This window comes from Lynx canadensis, chromosome B1, assembly GCF_007474595.2.
Source record: "Lynx canadensis isolate LIC74 chromosome B1, mLynCan4.pri.v2, whole genome shotgun sequence".
NCBI classification, from domain to species: domain Eukaryota; kingdom Metazoa; phylum Chordata; class Mammalia; order Carnivora; family Felidae; genus Lynx; species Lynx canadensis.
This window is the reverse complement of record NC_044306.2, coordinates 204,380,659-204,400,036: the sequence shown is the minus strand read 5'-3', so window position 1 is coordinate 204,400,036 and position 19,378 is coordinate 204,380,659. Positions and strand designations below refer to the sequence as shown.

At 57.0% G+C, this 19,378-nt stretch overlaps 1 protein-coding gene across 1 annotated transcript in view; it reads left to right on the top strand.

Annotated features, from left to right (window-relative positions):
- The window catches only part of CFAP99 (cilia and flagella associated protein 99), a 40,519-nt gene extending 22,883 nt beyond the window's left edge, over positions 1-17,636 (top strand). Inside the window, exons 5-16 of the mRNA XM_030314520.1 lie at positions 806-918; positions 2,194-2,371; positions 4,003-4,083; positions 4,260-4,334; positions 5,241-5,312; positions 5,554-5,642; positions 6,225-6,429; positions 14,039-14,180; positions 14,369-14,520; positions 15,371-15,576; positions 17,209-17,371; positions 17,496-17,636. Of these exons, the coding sequence (XP_030170380.1) occupies positions 806-918; positions 2,194-2,371; positions 4,003-4,083; positions 4,260-4,334; positions 5,241-5,312; positions 5,554-5,642; positions 6,225-6,429; positions 14,039-14,180; positions 14,369-14,520; positions 15,371-15,576; positions 17,209-17,371; positions 17,496-17,636 (1,617 nt within the window). The remainder of the gene's footprint in view (positions 1-805; positions 919-2,193; positions 2,372-4,002; positions 4,084-4,259; positions 4,335-5,240; positions 5,313-5,553; positions 5,643-6,224; positions 6,430-14,038; positions 14,181-14,368; positions 14,521-15,370; positions 15,577-17,208; positions 17,372-17,495) is intronic.
- Positions 17,637-19,378: the final 1,742 nt, after the last annotated feature.

Here is a 19,378-nt window from a genome sequence, read left to right as displayed (position 1 = left end):
GGGGGGGGGGGGAGGGGGGGTTGCTGAGCTTCACCTCAGCTGTGCTGACAGCCACGTCCTGGGGCCACTGCCAGCCCCCTCTGCAGAAGCACACCTCCCTCTCCCCAAGGCAGCCAGCCTCCGTGAGAAGCTAAACTGGACTGCCTTCTAGAACCAGATCTGTTAGACTTGAGGGCCAGGACTGGAAAACAGCCTGCAGGGCCCACGGCCGCTAGAAGTTCCTGCTGTGGCGGGGTCCGGGCCGTCCCAGGGAGAACATCCTCAGTCCCTTCCAGGGGCCGGGTGGGCAGGTCACTCCTGGGGCCCACCCACTGGCACTGTCCTGGGCAAGCAGGGGCAGACTGTACCTCTATTCCTGGAATTCCGGAGCCCATAGGGGATGCAGGCCGCTGTCCATCTGTCCCCACCAAGAACTCTCCAGAAGTGGGGTGTGGGCCTTCCAGGTCCTGGGCAGGTAGCTCAGGCACAGGGTCCCCACCGGCAGGGACGTGCCCTGCTGGGCAGGGACACGCCCCAGGACCGGAGTGGGCTGCCCTGAACGCCCAGAGGCCGTGAGCAGAAGCCAGCGTGGCCAGGGGCAGCGCCCCAGCACAGGCACCCCAGCCCAGCATGGGGGCGGGCGAGCAGGGCTCGGGGAGGGAGGGTCTTTCCCGAGGGGCCTGCTGCCCTGACGTGGACAGTGGTTTCCTTGCCCCCTGCCCCCTGGGCACTGGCTTTCCTGTGAGGGGCACTGTGGGCTTCACCAGGTTGGGGAGGGGTTCTGGTCCCGAGGCCCCCCCCTCAATGGTTCCTACTTCTCCCTCAGTTCCTGGGGTTCTTCTTCAACCCCTTAAACCTGTGCTCATGGATCACAGACGAGTGGAGCCTCATCTACGAGACAGCCTATGTGCGAGAGAACTGGATCGGCCCCCTGATGAGGTGGGACAGGCCGCAGCCTCCCTGCACTCCACTCCCCGAAGCCACCCTCTTGTCCCTGCGCCCCATAACAGGCTCGGCCAAATCCCGGCTTCGCCTGCGCAGGCCGGAACCCACGGGCAGAAGGACCAGCACCGTGGCTTGGCCCTGCCCTTGGCCTCCACGAGAGGCTACTGGGGTCAGGGTGAAGCTGGCCCTGCGGTGTTTCCCTTCTCATAGGGCTGGGGGAGCCGCCTGGTTTTCCTGGGGACAGACAGACCGTTTGGGCACAAGCAGACCGCTTTAGGTACCAGCAGTGTGCTGGAGAGCCAGAGGCCCGGGGGGAGGAGCCCTTCTGTGGGAGAGAAAACCATGGCCCTGAGGTGGAGGGGTGGCCCTGGAGCTGCCGTTTCCCTGGAAGAAAGCCCTCAGTCCCAGCCAGGCTGGATTCACTGCCCATCCACAGGACTGCCACCAGGGCCCGGGCCCTCGGGGCCCAGAGAGCCACCTGTGGGGTCAGCCTTGGTCCAGGGTGCCCGCCACCCACCTCAGCACTGCCATATGCGGCCCCATCCCAGACCCGCCCTGCCCCTCCGGAAACCTCACTCCCCTCAGAAGTGCCCTTCCTTCCTCTGATGGCCGTGGCCCTCGAGCTGGGCCAGGAGCTGTACAAACCACGCTGTCTGTCCTCAGGGGAACCCCACCGGCCAGGCTGCTGATGGGAACTGGGCCCGCCTGCGGTGTAGGGCACAGACCCCTGCTCCAGGGCACCGGCACCCCAAGGCTCCACCCTGCTCCCGTAGCCCCTTCCCCACCTGTCACCAGCAGCACAGCTCCAGGAACATTCCAGACACCTCCAGCTTCTCTGGGCCTCCTTGCACTGGGCCTTCCGCTCAAGCCCAGATTAGTTCTGCGTCCCGCCCGCTGCTGCTCCTCAGGCCCCTGGATTCCTGCCGCTGGGCCTCTCTGTCCCTGTCCCCCCAACTCCCCACGCAGCAGCATGGCTTGTGACCACAGTGCTGCTGGCCTTGTTTCCTCACCTGTCTGCGTGACTCAGGGCGCGGCTGGTAGAGTGCCCGGGGCATAGCTGGCCCTCAGTGGAGTGGCTGTTGCTTCCATTGTCAGCCCGCACCCTGAGGTGGACCCAGGGTGTCTTGGGTCCTTTGGTTCCCCAGGGCCGTGCCCTCGTTGGCCTTCTCCCGAAGGCCGTGCCCTCGTTGGCCTGCTTCTCCTGAGGGCGGTGCCCTGGTTGGCCTTAGGAAGTGGCCCTAAGTGGCTGCCCTTGCCTTTGCCTTCAAGATGGCAGCCGGAAGTCCAGAAGCTGATCAACCAGCTAGAGGAAGTGTTGGCCAATCAGTCCGTTGTTTCCAAGACCAAGGCCAAGGTCACAGAGCCCAAGGAGTTCAACCTGACTGTCCCCAGACCCCGCTCCATTCCAGTGCCTGAGCCAGTCCCTGTCGTGGCCAAATCCAAACCAGTAAGTGCAGACGTTTGCGGTGAGCACGGCCCATCCAAGCCGGGAGAGTGCACTCTGGGAGCCAGGGGCAGGCTGGGCTCTTCCCAGGTGCACTGGACCAGACCAGGAGCGTTTGGTGACCCCACGTCTCTGTGGGGAAGCCCAGCTGACCTGGGGCCTGCCCAGTGAGTTCCTGTGCTCCACATCCTAAGGTCTGGTCAGCAGAGATGAAGTGAGGCTGTGGGGCCGCAGGGCTCAAACCTGTCCGGACGTGGCATCTAGACCATGCTTGTAACCTGTCGTGACATAGGTCTCCCTCTCTATTAAATAGCACATGTGTAGCTCATAGTATCCTCTTCAGTACTACTCAGGTCACGGGCAGGTGATAATGTCTGTCTGTGTGACCCCATCATGTGGACTTGTCCCCACCCCAGGGCCCTTGCACGCCTGTCCCATCTGCCTAGAGCCTCTTCCTCTCCTTCTCCCTCTCTCTCTCCCCACTTTGCTGACTTCTGCCAGTCAGGATGCTTTGTATTGTAGGTAACAGAAAAAGGCAGCTCAAGCTGGTGTAGACCACAGAGGACGGGCTGACTCTTGGCTGAGTAGGTTAGGCCTCAGGCAGAGTTTGATCAGAGTTCTAGCTGTGCTTCTGTGGGTCACCTTTATCTCTGGGCAAACTTCCTTCGTTGTAGCAAACCACCCAGGCCTTCCCCGTACTGTAAACCATCCAGGGCATGAGAGGCCATCTAGGGCCAAGAATTCTGTGAGAGTACGATTAGACCAGCTCAGGCCAGCTCAGGCCGCACGCCCCCCCTTGAGCTGATCACCATGATTGGGGATGCTGTGTTCTGACTGATCCAAGTCTCTACCCCACACACTTGTGGTGGAGTCAGTTTCCCAGACCCAATCTGGTTTCCTCACAGAATTAAGGACCACGTGGAGGGGGGGGGGGGGGGCTGGGGGTCCCAGCTCACCCCCACCACCTTCAGGTCTCATGGCAACCTCTCTGCCCAGAGAGGTTTTCCATGAGCCCTCGCCCGGGTCAGGTCCCTCAAGTATTCCAATGCTCCTTAGGCACACAGGGCAGAGGGCAAGGAGTCAGGGTCTGGAGCTCAGGGGTTTCCAGGCTGTCCCTGCCCCACCCCCACGGACACTGCTCCCTCCAGGCTGGCGAGGGTCCCTGTGACGGGACCCTGTGGATGGCTCTCAGGCCACCCTGGCCTCTGCAGTATTCATGCTATGGCCCCGCCCCCTCCCTGACCCTCATTTTCTGGGGTCCATGACACCTTCCTGGACTCGCTTTCCCCTCCACACCTCCCCTTCCATCCCCTGTCCACTCAGTGGTCCTCTGCCTGTTCCCCCAGTGTCTACTGGGCCTGGCCCCCGTGCTTGGCCACCTCCCTTCTTGCTGCTGGCCTGCCGTCCTTCCTTTCCCTCCCCCGGATGGCCACCAGCACCCGGGGGATCCCAGTCAGAGCCCAGCAGCCTCCCTCCCAGCCCTGCTTCTGCTGGGATGGGCACCACGGTCCACCGTCCTGTCCCCGGCACCGCCCTCTCTTCACCCATATCCCACTGGCCACCAGCCTGGCCCTTCTACACAGCCCGGACACCATAGCCGCTGACCGCAGGCTTTCCTCCGGCCACGCCACCAGGTCCCCAGGAGCACCTACCAGCCGCCCAAGAAGCAGCAGCTGCTGGAGACGACCAAGAGACACAATCGCTGGAAGGCAGAGGTGAGGACCCACCGGCGAGCCCTGCCTTCCTAGACCCTCTGGGGGGCGTTCTGTGAGGAGGCGGGGGACGGGGGAGGGGGGCGGAGGAAGAGCGGGAAGCTGGTCTGTGCCTTCGTCCCTCCCGAGGCCCAAGGGCGCTGGGGGGGGTGGCCAGAGCCAAGTGCTGCCTCTTGCAGGAGCTGCTGCGCAGGGCGAACGTGGAGGAGATGCGGTGCGCGGTGCCCAGGTCCCGCGGGGAGCCCCCGACGCAGGTAACACCCACCCTCCTCGCCCTGGGTCGGTCTTCACGGTGGCACTCTCCCACCACATGGAACCGTCCCTCCCTGCGCCCTTTGAGCGGTGACGCGATGAGCCCCTTCTTTAGCCTGTCCGGTCTCTGCTCCCCAAGCCCGGGCGGGGCGGCAGGTGCAGATGTACCTCCAGATCCGCACGGGCGATCCACGCATCCCTCTCTGGGTGTTCCCACATTTCCATGCTGAGCACTTACTGTTTCCGTAAGAAAAAAAAAAAAAAAAAGCCAAGGTAAGTTTGTCAATAAAGAAAAAGTAAAGGACGCAGGACAAGGAAGGCCTGTTCGTGGTGGGCGCTCTGTCCAGAGGAGTGGGCCTGCCCTGCCCTCCCCACTGTGGGCTCCCTCTACCGCCGGTGGCAGCAGGGCGAGGCAGCGGTGCCCTGGCCCCCACAAGCAGTTGGGGCAGGCGGGGCATGGCCCTGGGGGTGTGCTGGCTGAGTTCCAAGGGGGTGCTCGTCGACCCACCGCTCCGCACACCGGGGCTGTGGGGCCCCTCCTGGGAGCACCCCAGAGCAGCAGCAGGCAAGGAGCAACTTCCTAGCAGCCAGGAAGCCAGTCGTGGAAGCCAGTGCCAGGGAGCCACTCGGGGGACGGGCCCTGAACCCAGAGGTTCAAGCACCCCTGACCGGGAACTGTGGTCCCCAGGCCTGGCCGGCCCTACACCCAGGAAAGGCCGGGGAGGGCATGGGAGACAAGTGTTGTCGTGGGACCCGTGAGCAGGGCGTGGGCTGGGAACACTCGGGTGGGCAGCTGGAGTGAGGACAGGGGAGCGCGTTGGCCCTCCCGGGGGTGCTGGGCCCACCATTCCCCCAGGGTGCGTCCAAGGGCACCCAGTGGGCACAGGTGCTGGGCCTGATCCCCGCAGGACTCCCGGAAGACTCTGCAGCCCCGACTCCTGCCCCGAATCCTTAAGACTCCAAAGCTGACCTTCTACAAGGTGAGGGGTGTTCCTGACCGGCCAGGTTGGGCACGGGGTGCCTGGTCTAGTCCCCTCTCCCTGGACACTCACTTCCTGGCCAGGTCTGTGCCCAGGGGATCAGATGGCCAGAGCTGGAGGCCCTGAGGGAGGCCCCACCCTAGGGGCCGGGGGGCAAGTGTGGGGGGTAGGGGGACACTTGCTGGCCCGACTCTCCCCCACCAGCCACCAGACTGCAGCCGGCCCCTCCTGTCTCCTGCAGACCAACAACGTCCCTGTGAAGCTCAACACAGCTGCCATCCTGCGGGAAGGATCTCTATACCAGCGGCAGGTGGAGAAAGAGCTGGAGAGGTAGGCGGGCGGCTCCTCACCCTGTTCAGAGGAAGGGGTGCAGGGACGGCTCTCCCGGGAGAGGAGGAGGTTGCCAGCAGGGGGGGAAGGCGGGGCCTGGTGGCTGTGGTGCTTTGGGGGTGCCACAGGCAGGCCAGCCTTAGGGTCACGGCTGCATCTGAAGAAGATGACCCGCTCAGCGAGGGAAACTGGGCAGAAGGCGCCTTAGCAGAAAGCTGGCCCAGCCCCCACTTCTCTCAGGGTCACCTGCTCTTCAGAACCCCCTAAGGCCCCCCGCTGACCACCAGCACCCTGGTCCCCTGTGCTTACCCCATGAGTTGGGCTGTGGGTGGGGGTTTGGGTGGCTGACCAGGTGGATGAGAGGACGGACAGGTGGACGGATGGGTGAGCAGACGAACAGGTGGCCAAAAGGTGGTGGAGGCACAGGACGGGGACAGGCGGACGGTGGGTGGGGGACAGGTGCTATGGCCCGCGATGGGTGAACGGCTCCCCGTGCCTGCGAGGCCACCGCACCCCCAGGGAACCCGTGCACCCCCCCCCCCACGGCCAGCACAGGCCCCCACTCTTGTCCCCTCTCCCCAGGGTGGATAAGCTTGTGGACGGGGCCGGGGACTTTTCCGAGTTCCTCGAGTGGCAGAGGAAGGTGCAGGCGGAGGGCCGGGAGGAGCAGCTGGCCGCGAGCGAGTGCCACAGGCTGCAGGGGAAACTCAGCCACGAGGAGGCCATCCTGGCCCGGCAGCGCCTGGTGCAAGGGAACAAGGAGAAGGCTGACCAGAAGAAGGAGGAGGTGACGCAGCCTTGCGGGAGCAGCGGGAGTACCTGGGGGCCGGCTGGCGGGCTGTGGCAGCTCCCGTGGTCATGGCTTGTGGTCTGACCCCTAAGATCCACACGGTGGCTGTGGTTTCTCTTTCTGCACCTTCACGGGTTGGGGGCGGGGGTTGGAGGCTCTCTCAGTGGACAGCACTTCTGGCCCAGACTGCCCCCTGCCCCCACCAGGAGGGGCAGTGGGCCCACACATCCACACACGAAGGAGGATCTGAGGTTCTGGCGGAAACTTCTGGAAAGCCAACACATTTGCGTACGGCGTCCTCTCCCATGGGAGGGTCTGCAGGCATCTTCAGAAGCTTTAGACGTCTCAGTCCTGGCTCTGCCTCCTCCTAGGACGGGTGGCCTGGGTGGGGGACCCCAACCTGTGTTTCCCTGAAAGCCTGTTCTTTGCAGTGGCTCCCAAGTGGCCTGGGGTCCGCAGGCCTGACCTCGGTTCTGTCTGTCCCCAGATGTGTGCCCTTGGGGACTTGCATTGGGCAGGGGGAGGGGGCCATGCTGGAAGTTCACTCGAAAATGCCCTTTGGATAACTTGTTTGTGTCTGTTTGTATTTGATGTTAGGGTTTGCTTTTCCTGCCTTCTTAGTGTCCTTTTTCACAAATAGGAAGTCAAAGCGATCTGAAAAATAGACTCAGAGAAGCGTCATTTCTTGTAAGTCCCTTGCCACCTCCCCACCTCAATTCTTATTTTCATTAACCTCTGGATCCTCTTTCCTTAAAGCAAATACGTACACTTGTGTACAAACCCTTCCTTCCTCCCTTGTCCCTTACATAAAATGCCACGCCCTGCTTTGTCTGCGATGGGAAACACAGGGCCAGTTTTCCGTGTTTGTGGAGAGAGGTCTTCAAGGTAAGCTTCTAGAGGGGACATCACTAAGCCCCAAAGTAACTGAGAGCGGGGCTCGGTCCCCGCTGTTGGGCACGCAGTTTCCTCACCTTCCGCGGGCAGCGTGCGCAGACCCCGGCAGAGTGTGCCGTGCTGAACTCAGAAGTGTTCGCTCGTCTTGTAGGTGAGAAACAGTATCCCGGTACAGTTCTGATTTGCATTTCATTGATTATGTATGAATTTGAGCGTGTTGCCATATATCCAAGAGCCATCTCTGTATCTCTTTCTGTGAACGACCTCTTCGTGCCTTTTGTCCGTTTTCTCGCAGCTCTACTGCGGCACGATGGACGAGTGAAACTCGTGTCTGTTGAAGGTCTGTCACAGGACGTTCGGATACACGCCCCATCGCGACGTGATTGTCACAATCGAGCAAATTGCTGTATCCGTCCCCTCCCGCAGCCACCTCCTCCGCGTGTGGCAGGGACACTGGAGATCTCTCTTAGCAAATTTCATGTACACGTTCTTATGAACCACAGTCCCCACCCTGCACATTAGGTCTCTGGAACGTACCCATCTTCTAACAGACTTCGCGCACTTGGACCATGCCCACGGCTCTGGTCTCTGCAACCATGATGTGGACCTTGCTAGATTCCACACATAAGTGAGATCCTACAGCAACTGTCCTGTGCCAGGCTTATCTCACTTAACATAATATGTTCCCGGTTTACCCATGTTTTTGCAAATGGCAGGACTCCCTTCTTTTTTAAGGCTGCAGAGTGTTCTCATATTCGTTTCTGAAGGGACAATTAGGTTGTTGCCATGTCTTGGATATTGTGAATGATGCTGCAGTGGACATGGGGGATGCAGATGTCTCCTCAAAACAGTGGTTTTATTTCCTTTGAATCCATATCAGAAGTGATACTTCTGGGTTCTAATTTTATTTTTATTTATTTATTTACTTATTTTTTTTGTCCTTATTTTATTTTATTTTTATTTTTTATTTTTTAAAATTTACATACAAATTAGTTAGCATATAGTGCAACAATGGTTTCAGGAGTACAGTCCTTAGTGCCCCTCCCCCACTTAGCCCCTCCCCCCTCCCACAGCCCCTCCAGCAACCCTCAGTTTGTTCTCCATATTTATGAGTCTCTCCTGTTTTGTCCCTCTCCCTGTTTTTATATTATTTTTATTTCCCTTCCCTTATGGTCATCTGTTTTGTCTCTTAAAGTCCTCATATGAGTGAAGTCATAATGATTTTTATCTGTCTCTGACTGACTAATTTCACTTAGCATAATACCCTCCCGTTCCATCCACGTAGTTGCAAATGGCAAGATTTCATTCTTTTTGATTGCCCAGTAATACTCCATTGTATATATATATATATATATATATATACCACATGTTCTTTTTTTTTTTATTAAAATTTTTTTTTTCAACGTTTATTTTTATTCTTGGGACAGAGAGAGACAGAGCATGAACGGGGTAGGGGCAGAGAGAGAGGGAGACACAGAATCGGAAACAGGCTCCAGGCTCTGAGCCGTCAGCCCAGAGCCCGACGCGGGGCTCGAACTCCCGGACCGCGAGATCGTGACCTGGCTGAAGTCGGACGCTTAACCGACTGCGCCACCCAGGCGCCCCTATACCACATCTTCTTTATCCATTCATCCATCGATTGACATTTGGGCTCTTTCCATACTTTGGCTATTGTCAATAGTGCCGCTATAAACATGGGGGTGCATGTGTCCCTTCGAAACAGCACACCTGTATCCCTTGGATAAATGCCTAGTAGTGCAATTGCTGGGTTGTAGGGTAGTTCTATTTTTAGTTTTTTGAGGAACCTCCAGACTGCTTTCCAGAGTGGCTGCACCAGCTTGCATTCCCACCAGAAATGCAAAAGAGATCCTCTTTCTCCGCATCCTTGCCAACATCTGTTGTTGCCTGAGTTGTGAATGTTAGCCATTCTGACAGGTGTAAGGTGGTATCTCATTGTGGTTTTGATTTGTATTTCCCTGATGATGAGTGATGTTGAGCATTTTTTCATGTGTCGGTTGGCTCTGGGTTCTAATTTTAAAACTGGTAGTTCTGGGGGTACCTGGCTGGCTTAGCTCGTAGAGCATGTGACTCTTGATTTGAAGGTCCTGAGTTGGAACCCCACACTGGGTGCAGAGATTACTTTTTAAAAACTGGTAATTCTATTTTTAATTTTTTCAGAAAAAAAAATAAAATACTTTTTTCCACAACGGCTGCACCAATTTACATTCCCACCAACAGTGCACAGAATTTCCTTTTCTCCACATCCTCACCAGCACTTGCTATCTTTTGACTTTTTTATGATAGCCATCCCAACAGGGGTGAGGTGGTATCTCATTGTGGTTTTGATTTGCATTTCCCTGATGATGAGTGGTTATGAGCATCTTTTCATGTGTCTGTTGGCACATGGAAAATGTCTGTTTATCATCTTTGGAAAATGTCTGTTCAGGTCCTTTGCCCATTTTTTGGCAGGTTATTTGGCTTTTTTGTTGTTTGTTTTTTGTTTTGTTTTGTTTTGTTTTTTTGCTATTGAGTCGTAGGAGTACCTTATATGTTTTGGGTATTAACCCCTTATCAGATACATAGTTTGCAAATGATTTCTTCCATTCCATAGGTTGCCTTTTCATTTTGTTGGTTGTTTCCTTTGCTGTGCAGAAACCTTTTAGTTTGATGTGGTCCCAGTAGTTCATTTTTGTTCTTCTTGCCTGTGCTTTTGATGTCAAATCCAAAAAAAAAAAAAAGCTAAGACCAATATGAGGGAGTTTTCTCCTGTCTTCTTCGAGGAGTTTGTGATTTCAGGTCTTGTGTTTAGGTCTCTAATCCACTTTGAATTGATTTTTGTGTGTGGTGTAAAATAAGGGTCTAATTTCATTCTTGTGCGTGTGGATGTCTGGGTTTCCCAGCACCGTTTGTTGAAGACACAGTTCCTTCCCTGCTGAGTGGTCTCGGTGCCTTTGCCAAAGATCAGCTGAACATTTTCTAACAAGCTCTCAGCCTTCATTTCTTTGGTTTTTAAGAGTTCTTTACACAGTAGGGACAGTGACTTTTCATGATACAATGCAGATATTTCCTCCCAATCTGTCACTTGGCTTTGCTTGTGTGTTTTACCATGCAGACTAATCAATGTTTCCTTTTACTGTGCCTGGACTTTGAAGAGTGAGGAGAAAGGTTTTTCCCATACCGTGTTATAGAGCAATGCGCCTAGGTGTCCTCTAGTATTTATATTTCATTTTTACGTCTGGATCTCTAATCTGCACCAAGTTTATGCTCATACGTGGTCTGAGGTCTGGATCGACTTCCATGACCACCCAACTGGGGCTCCCAATCCATGAATGCAGCACGTCTCTCCATTTATTTCAATCCTTTATTTCTTTCATCTGTGTCGTATAGTGTTTCGTTTTTAGCATTCAAGTCCTGTTCGTGTTCTGTTAGATTTGTGCCTAAGTGTGTCTTCTATTATTTTTGAGTAATTGTAAGTGGTGTTATATTTTTAATTCTGATGTCCATGTATCCGATGCTAGTATATTAAAGCGTAATTGACTTTTGTGTGTTGATCATCTATCTCAGGACCTTGCTGAACCACCTTATAATTTTTCTAGGACAAACAAGGCATTTTGTCGTAGAGCCCTTGTAATTTTCTATGTAGACAATCATGTCATCTGTAAAGAACAGTTTATTTCTTAACTTCTGACCTACATTCCTGTCATTTGCTCCTCTAGCCTATTGCACTGGCTAGAACTTTCCAGTGCTGTGTTGAATAAGAAAGAGCCTACAGGGGTGCCTGGGTGGCTCAGGCGGTTAAGCGTCTGACTTTGGCTCAGGTCATGAGCTCACAGTTTGTGGGTTCGAGCCCCTTGTCGGGCTCTTTGCTAACAACTTCTGATCCTCTGTCCCATCCTGCCCCCCTGCCCTTTGCATGTCTTACGTGTGGGGGATGCTGAGGAGGTGGGTACCACAAAGACGTTGGCAAGGCCTCAGGTGGCAGAGCTGGTCTGGGCAGATGGCACTCACAGTGCAGCGTGTCCCCCCCAAGCCTAGGCCTTCTCCTTGGTCCTGTGCTGCCCTCACACCTGCCCCCCGCCCCGGTTCCGTGCACATTTATGGAGAGCCAGGAGACGCTGCCTCTTCCCCTCCTTCCCCGCTTCTCCACTGGCCCTGAGCTGTGTCTGTGCTGTCCCCGAGGTGCAGCTGGGCAGGGGCCCTGGGACCCAGCAGGGCAGGCCTCCTCGCCCACGGCGGTGGTTCATGGTTTGTTCTTTCTTTGCCCCTAGTCAGCTCACTTGAGATAAGACCCCTTGCAGATTTTGGCCGCCCACCTCTTTTCACCTGTATTTCCACATAAGTATCTTCCCACTTATTACCAAGTTTTCGAAGGTACTTTTAACAATAAACTTTTTGCTTCGGGACAGTTTAAAGGGTTACAGAAAAGTTGCAAAGACGGTGCAGAGAGTTCCCGTTTCCTACCACCCAGCCGCCTCTGCTGGTGACGCCTTACGTCCCCACGCTGGCTTTGGGCCGCCACAGGGAGGCACCGCGGGCCTGACCAAGTTGTGGAGGCCGCAGGTCCAAGGTCGAGGAGGGCGTGAGCTGGGCCATGCTCTCTGCTAAGCTCCCTGGGGAGGACCCTTCCTTGCCTCTTCCAGCTTCTGGAGACCCCAGAAACTCCTTGTCTGTGGCAGCCCCACCCCAGACTCTGTCTCCGTCCTCACACGGCCATGCGTCCGCATCTCTCTGCGTCCCTCTCTTCTTATGGACACTTGTCATTGGACTTAGGGCCCGCTCTAAACCCAGGGTGATCGCATCCTGAGATCCTCACTTAATTGGATGTGAGATCACATTCTGAGGTTCCAGGTAGACGTGAATTTGGGGGAGGTGCTACCCACTACACCGCAGTACATTTGTCACAGCCAAGAAGCCAACGCTGGTACGTGACTTACTCGAACTCCACACTTTGCTTAGATCTCATCACATTTTCTCCCTTCGAAGGCCCTTTTCCTGTCCCCGGACTCCACATCACATTTAACGGTCATGCCTCAGACTCTTCTTGGCTGTGGCAGTTTCTCAGACTTTCCTTTTTTTGGTGACCCTGACAGTTTCAAGGAGAGTGGGTCAGGTATCCTGTTGGATGCCCCTCAGCTGGGGCGTGTCCGATGTTCCTCTCATGGTTAGATTGGGGTTGGGGTTTGGGGAGGAGGACCATCACAGCCTGTCAAGGGCACCTGCTGTCAACCAGCTCTTCACTGTGATGTTGACCTTGACCCCTTGGCTGAGGTCGTGCCTGGCTTTCTCTGCTGCAGTTAGTGTCCCCTTTCCACATAGCACCGTGCAGAAGGGGATCTCTAGGCAAAGCCTGCAGCCGGGGACGGCGGGGGGGGGGGGGGGGGGGGGCGACTACTGAGAATTCTGCTGCACAGGGGACTTCTCTCTTCTCCCCCACTTTCTTGAATTCATTCCATCAATTCTTTCAGTGTGGACCCATGCATATTTTTTTTACACTTTGTGTTATCAAAAGTGTTACTCCGTTGCAAGCTTTGGCCTTTGGGAGCCCCTTCAGGTTGACCTCCTGCGTCCCTCTGACTGCCCTGTGTCCTTCCTTACTTTGGGACACTAGAAGATGCACCAGGCTCACCTGGTGGTTTCCCTGTCCCAGCCCTAAAATAAGCTATTTCTCTGAGAGCCCTGGTTCCCTTTCTTAGAACCTGGGGCAAAACTGGACAAATCAAAAAGGATGGGCGAGAGGCATTTTTGATATACGCCAGCAAATTGTTTTACAAAAGGATTACTTGGTGCCCAGTGTCTAAAGCTGAAGTCCAAGCGGCCTGGAAGCTGATTCTCCACTGACGGTGCAGCTGTAGATGAGCCCCCACTGCACAGACTGCCGGGGGCTGGGGGTCCCGGAGCCCCTGGCCACCCTGGGCCAGCGACAGAAGGCGTAAACCCCACACTGCGTTTTAGTATCTGGAGGACTGAAACCGTGATTCCGAATCGTTCACAATAGTGCCAAACTGGAAGCAACCTGAATGTCCCTCCACAGTAGAATGGATGAAAGCGTTGTGATATACCCCAAAACGTACAGCCACAAAAATAAGCCACCTACAGTCCAGGGGATACCGTGTACGAGGCTAATGAACGCAGCGCAGAGCCACAGAGGCAAGAGGCAACCAGACACACGGGAGGATTCCAGTCATGTGTGACAAAGCGGCAAAACCACACCCTGTCCTGTTGTTTAAGACTCTGACCTTCTAATAATAAAGATCACATTCACGTTTTAGAAAAAAAAGAAAAAAAAAAACCTCTGACCTTTTGAAACAGCACGAGAAAGAAGAGTGGGGTGACCAGCAGGACGTGCCTGGGGGCTCATGTGACAGGGACCCTGAGGCTGGCACATCCTGGGCTCCACATGGCTTCAAAGCATTGAGCGCCCTCCTCTCTCAGCTGGAGTCCGGGGGGCCGGGGAGAGGCTTCGGGGCAGACCCAGCGGCTCGGACTTGGTTTCCCCAGAACCACAGTGGAGGAAGGGGCGACACGAGGTGGAACTTCCCCAGTAGGCCTGACCTCCAGGGGACTTCCGGGAGCTGCTGAGCTCAGATCTGGGCTCCGGGGTGATGCAGGGTCACCTCATGCTGCTCCTGGGGCTGGGGGCAGCCCGGGGCAATGGGTCTGCTCCAGGGGGGACCCTGCGGCTCTGACCACGGTGGGTCGGTTGTGTGAGCAGACGGCGGAGCTGATGCAGCAGTGTGCTGAGAGGCGCCTCCAGGAGGAAAGGTCCATGAAGGAGCTGGTGCGGCGGGTGGCGGAGGTGCAGAGGAACGTGAAGGTGGCACAGACGAAGCTCCTGAGGGGCCGGCAGCAGATAGGTAGGGCGGGGGGGCCAGGAACCACGAGGCCGCGCCCAGCTTTGCTCCCCCCCACCCCGGCTCGCGCCCCCGGCTGGCCTCCTGCCCTAAGTGAGCTGCTGCGGTTGCCGAGAGCCCAGTGCCCTGGAGGGAGGGCCGGGGTTGGGCAGGGCACCCTGCGGCCCCTCAGCACCCCTTTGCCCCTCAAGTCCAGGAGGTGATAGAGGAGAGCCGGGAGCTGCTGCAGCGCAGCGCAGAGGCCGCGGGGGAGGAGCAGAAGCGGCGCCGTGAGCTTATCTCTCAGCTGCGAGCCCTGGAGACACAGCCGGTGCGCCAGGGCAAGCTCGTGGACCTGACCCAGGTGAGGACCCGGCCCCACTGGGGGAAGCCTCCCCACGTCTTGCTGTGCCTGGCGTGGCCACGGGAGACCACGTTCAGCATGCCCACCGGGACCAAGGGAGGTCTGGCACCACCCGGGATCCAGCCGGCACGAGTGGCGTGCCCGACCACGGACGCCGCACCTGCCCTGCCGGAGGCCCGGGACCGGCCCAAGAGTTCACAGTCAAGTCAGGGAGACCTCTGTGACCTCTGGGGACAGGAGGCCAGGGCTCCTGGGAGTGGGCCAGGTGGCCTTCATGTTGAAGGAGGTCCCGGGACCCCCCCCCCCCAGGCCCAGGTGGGAAGGGCAGTGTAGGGAGAGCGCAGGTGTGCGAAGGCCGGATGAGTGGAGGCTGAGAGGAGAGAGCAGGTGCCTGGAGCCCCGTGTGAGCGGCACCCTGAGAGGCCAGGCTGGCATCTGCTGAGGTGGGAGCAGGCCTGCAGGGCCCCGGGAGCTGGTGTGGGAGCCTGGCCTGATCCCAGGGGATGTGGGAAGTTCACAGGGCATTCTGCACAGGCCCCCCGGGTCCTGACTCAGGGAGACAGGGCTGAGTTCCATTTGGGCCCTACCTCAGTAGAGGGGCCTACAGGGCACCCAGCTGACATGTGCGGTCCCTGGAGGGAGGCCAAGGCTGGGGAGGCCCAATGGCAGGGATGCTGCACAGGTGCTACTGAGCAGGAAAGGCAGTCGCCCGGGCCCAGGGGCCAGACCGATGGAACTTGGGGGAGGGGCACCGGTGCTGGCGCAGAGGACAGCTCAGGGCATGGCAGGTGGCCGTGCGGGCTGGGTGTGGGCCTGACGCCCAGCTGCAGGCCTCCCCATCACCCTGCAGATCCCTGGGTATGGCCTGGAAGGGGAGATGTCTGTGGTGGAGCTTCGCGAGCGGCTGGCCCTGCTCAAGGAGACCCGGAGGCGCGAGGAGGAAGAGAAGCGAGACCAGATCATCCAGGGCAAGCGCGCCAGAAGCCAGGAACTGCAGAACGTGGTGGAACAGATCTCGCTGTGCCGCGCGGCCATGGGGAGGTCTGCAGCCTTGAGGTCAGTACCAGTGGCCCCAAGGGGCAGGTGACTGAGGCAGGAGCAAGGAGCGAGCCTGCCTTTGCGACCTCCCGGGTGGGTTCTACAACTACGTTCCACCCTTCTGCCCAGGCCATCCCCTTGCAGTAACTTCTCCCACCTCTACTATCTTATTAGCTAATCTTCAGACATACAAAAACGGCAGCAAAAATCATGCAACGATGGCCTGGATGCAGAATGATGGCATGTAGCTCATGAGCATGACCTTTGCCGTGTGTTTCATCTAGCTAGCTACTTACTCTGTCCCTGTAGAACCATCTGGAAGGAGCTGCAGGATTCAGACACTTCACTCCTAAACACTCCGGTGTGCATCTTCTGAAAAAAACACATTGTCCTGCATAACCACAGCATACTGACACATCATCTCAACATCCTGTCCGTATTCATGTTTCTCTAGCATCCCAAGACTGTTCACTATAACTTTTTAAAATTTTTTAAAAGTTTATTTTGAGAGAGAGAGTGTGTGCATGCACGCGTGCGAGTGAGGTGGAGGCAGAGAGGGGAGAGAGAATCCCAAGCAGCGCCTGACGTGGGGCTCGAACTCACAAACTGTGAGATCATTGACCAGAGCTAAACCCAAGAGTCGATACAGTCGATGGTCACAAAACTCATCACTATTGGGGTGCCTGGGTGGCTCACTCAATTGAGTGTCTGACTTGATTTTGGTTCGTGTTGTGATCCTTGGGGGTTGGGATCGAGCCCCGTGTCAGGTTCTAGGCTGAGCATGCAGCCTGTTTGGGATTCTCTCTCTCTCTCTCTCTCTCTCTCTCTCTCTCTGTCTCTCTCTCTCTCTCTCTCACCCTCTGCCCCTCTCCATGGCTCAAGCACTCTCTTTCTCTTAAAATAAAAAAAAAAAAAAATCCATCACTATCGATCCTGAGTGACTGCTGCTCTGGTTACAATTTGAGGAGGTCCTGTGACAGCTGTAGGGTAGGGGCTGCCCAGCTACAGCTGGCTGGCCACTCAGCAGGTCCCTAAGGTGGCATGTGCCGGGGACGTCTCACCACTTCCAGCTGCTAGACTCAGCCTGATAGACCACACACACAGTCTGGTTGGCGTTGGGGAGCCTCCAAGGGTCCAAACCCACTAACAAAGCTCCTGGAGCTCTCTGCGTGTAGCCAGACCTCCTGGCATGAATCCACCAGGACCATTTTAGTGCACAGTCTGACTGGAGCCAGCCAAGCAGGGATGGTGGCTGAGCATGTGAACAGCACCTCCACATGCCCTGATGCTGTGAAGTGCCCCTAAACCAAAGCCAACGGGGAACAATCTGTATAATGAGGTCTCATTTTGGAAGGAAGAATGACCTAGTATGATAGAGATTTGCAAAGATATTAGCGGCTACCTCTAGGCAAGAGAGTGGCAAGGAGGCACAAGATAAAAGAGGGTTTTCACTTTTTTGCTCCAAATACCTACGTAGCCAATATACATGAGATACATTTTTGAAGCGTCAAGTACAAAGGGCAAGAAGGTAGAGGCGCTGGGGGGACGTCACCCCAGAGGTCCTTGGAGAGCCTCTCCCCCCCGCACCTAAAACACCCCCATTGACCTGTGGTCGGGGCCCCTCCTAAGCCCGCCCTGTCCACCGTCCAGGTGGGAGGAGAGGAAAGCTCGGTCCGCGGCCCCGGCGGCGCCCTCCCAGGACGAGCGCGTGCTCGAGCTGCAGCGCAAGGTCGAGGAGAAGGCGGCCGAGCGCCGCAGGCAGGCGGCCCTGCTGCGGGTACCGGCGCCGCGGGCCGCGCATCGCAAGCCACGGGTGAGTCCCGGGAGCGGGCGGGGAGGCTGGGGGCGCGGCGTCCCGGGTCGGGGAGGGGCTTGGCGACGCGCGGGCGGGGGCGGGGGGGGGGCGGATCGGCGGGCGGCGGCCCCGTCCCGCGCAGACAGCCCCGGGCGCCCGCCCGCAGGCGCAGCTGGAGGCGCAGCACTGGCTGGAGCTGGAGCAGAGCCGGGAGCGCCGGCTGCGGGCGCTGCAGCGGAGCGGCTCGGTCTGCGGGCGCGCGCGCCGCCTGGAGGCCGCCTGAGCCCGGGAGGGCGCGCCCCCAGGAGCCCCGCGAATCCCGCCCGAATAAAGCGTGCGGCCGGCGGTGTGCGCCTCCTCTTCCTGCGCCGCGCGCCCCCTCCACTCCTTCTTCCTGCTCCGCGCCCTAACCTGCCCCGGAGTCCACTTGCCCCAGATCAGGGTTGCCAGATAAAATGCAAGACGCCCAGTTATTGCGTAGGACAAACTCTCAAAGTATCCGTCCTTTATCTGCAATTCAAATTTATCTGGCTGTCCTGTATTTTCTGTGCTAAATCTGACCACCCTTGCCTTAGATCCTAGCCCTTCCCTAGCGCCCAGGGCAAGCCCCTCCCCTTTGTGGAGCTCCCAGAGCCACCTCTGCAAGTGAAAACTTGGAATTCCCACTCTGCCTGGAGTCCGGTGGCTTAACTTGTGTGGTTGCACGTGTGCATTTGGTTGGAGAAGTGGCTGGAATGCTTGAGCCACTGGGAAACGGCCTGTCTCATAATTTGTCTCAAGCAAACCTCATTGCCGCCCTGGGGGGAGGGGACCCACGGGGATGCAGGAACTGTCCCCTACCTCCCATTCTGCTGATGAGGCCAGCAGTGCTCGAAGAGGTCAAGTAACCAGCCCCAAAAGCCTTGACCCACAGCTAAGTCTGTGTGACTTTAGAGCACCACCCAGCCTTCTCCAGCATCACCAAGGGGACGTGATTAGAGCCACTGACATCCGCCCACACCAGGACACATCCATTCTCTTGGTTCCTCTGGATCCGGTGCCAGACTGGAGAGGGCATGGCCTTGAGGACAGGCTGGCCGAGTGACAGCCTGCTGGTGAAATGCAGAATCATGAAAAAAGCACAATGTGCTGCGGCTCCCAGGAAGGACAGAGAATGGGGGGGGGGGGGTCAGGGAGGGGCTGGAAACAGCCAGGTAGATAGAGGTCCAAGAGAGAGATCTCCTCAAACCTGACATCCTCCCGGACCCCAGCACACATTCAGACCAGGAGGATGGGCACATTGAAGTGACAAGGACAGACACCAGAGTTCTCCCTGAATATTCTGAACTATCAGAACCCCAGGACTGACTTTCCCATGTTGGTAAAGAGAAATTTCCCACCTCCCTGTCAAAAAAGCTGAGGGGTGGGGGCGCCTGGGTGGCTCAGTCGGTTGAGCGTTCGACTTCAGCTCAGGTCGCAATCTCACTGTTGGTGAGTTCGAGCCCCGGGTCGGGCTCTGTGCTGACAGCTCGGGGCCTGGAGCCTGCTTTGGTTTCTGTGTCTTCCTCTCTGCTCCTCCCCTGCTCACACTCTGTCTCTCTCTCAAAAATAAATAAAGATTAAAAAAAAACTTTTTTTTAAAAAGCTGAGGGGCAGAATAAATTTCATTTAAAGAGATAAACACGACATTTCTCCTATCCTGTGTGATGTGTTACTCAAACCCATTTCTACGACCTGTCCAGAGAGTCCCTCAGGAGCTCCGAGAGTTTCAAAGGATGAATTAATTATTAGGTCTCATCTGGCAGGCCACAGGTAGGGTGGCCTTCAGGATGTGCCTGATGCAGGAGTTCTGTCTCCAGGCTGGGAGTGGCTCCAGCCTCACAACATCCAGAGGAAGAAGGGTCATCTCTCCCTGGTGGCCAGCTCAGGAGGGTTCTCTGTCCTTGAAGCCTTGTGCGAACATCTGCTCCAGTCTCACTGGCCTGAATCGAACATGCTCTGCCGACCCAGATCCCAGGGTGGCGGAAGGTCCGTATGGGTGCCCAG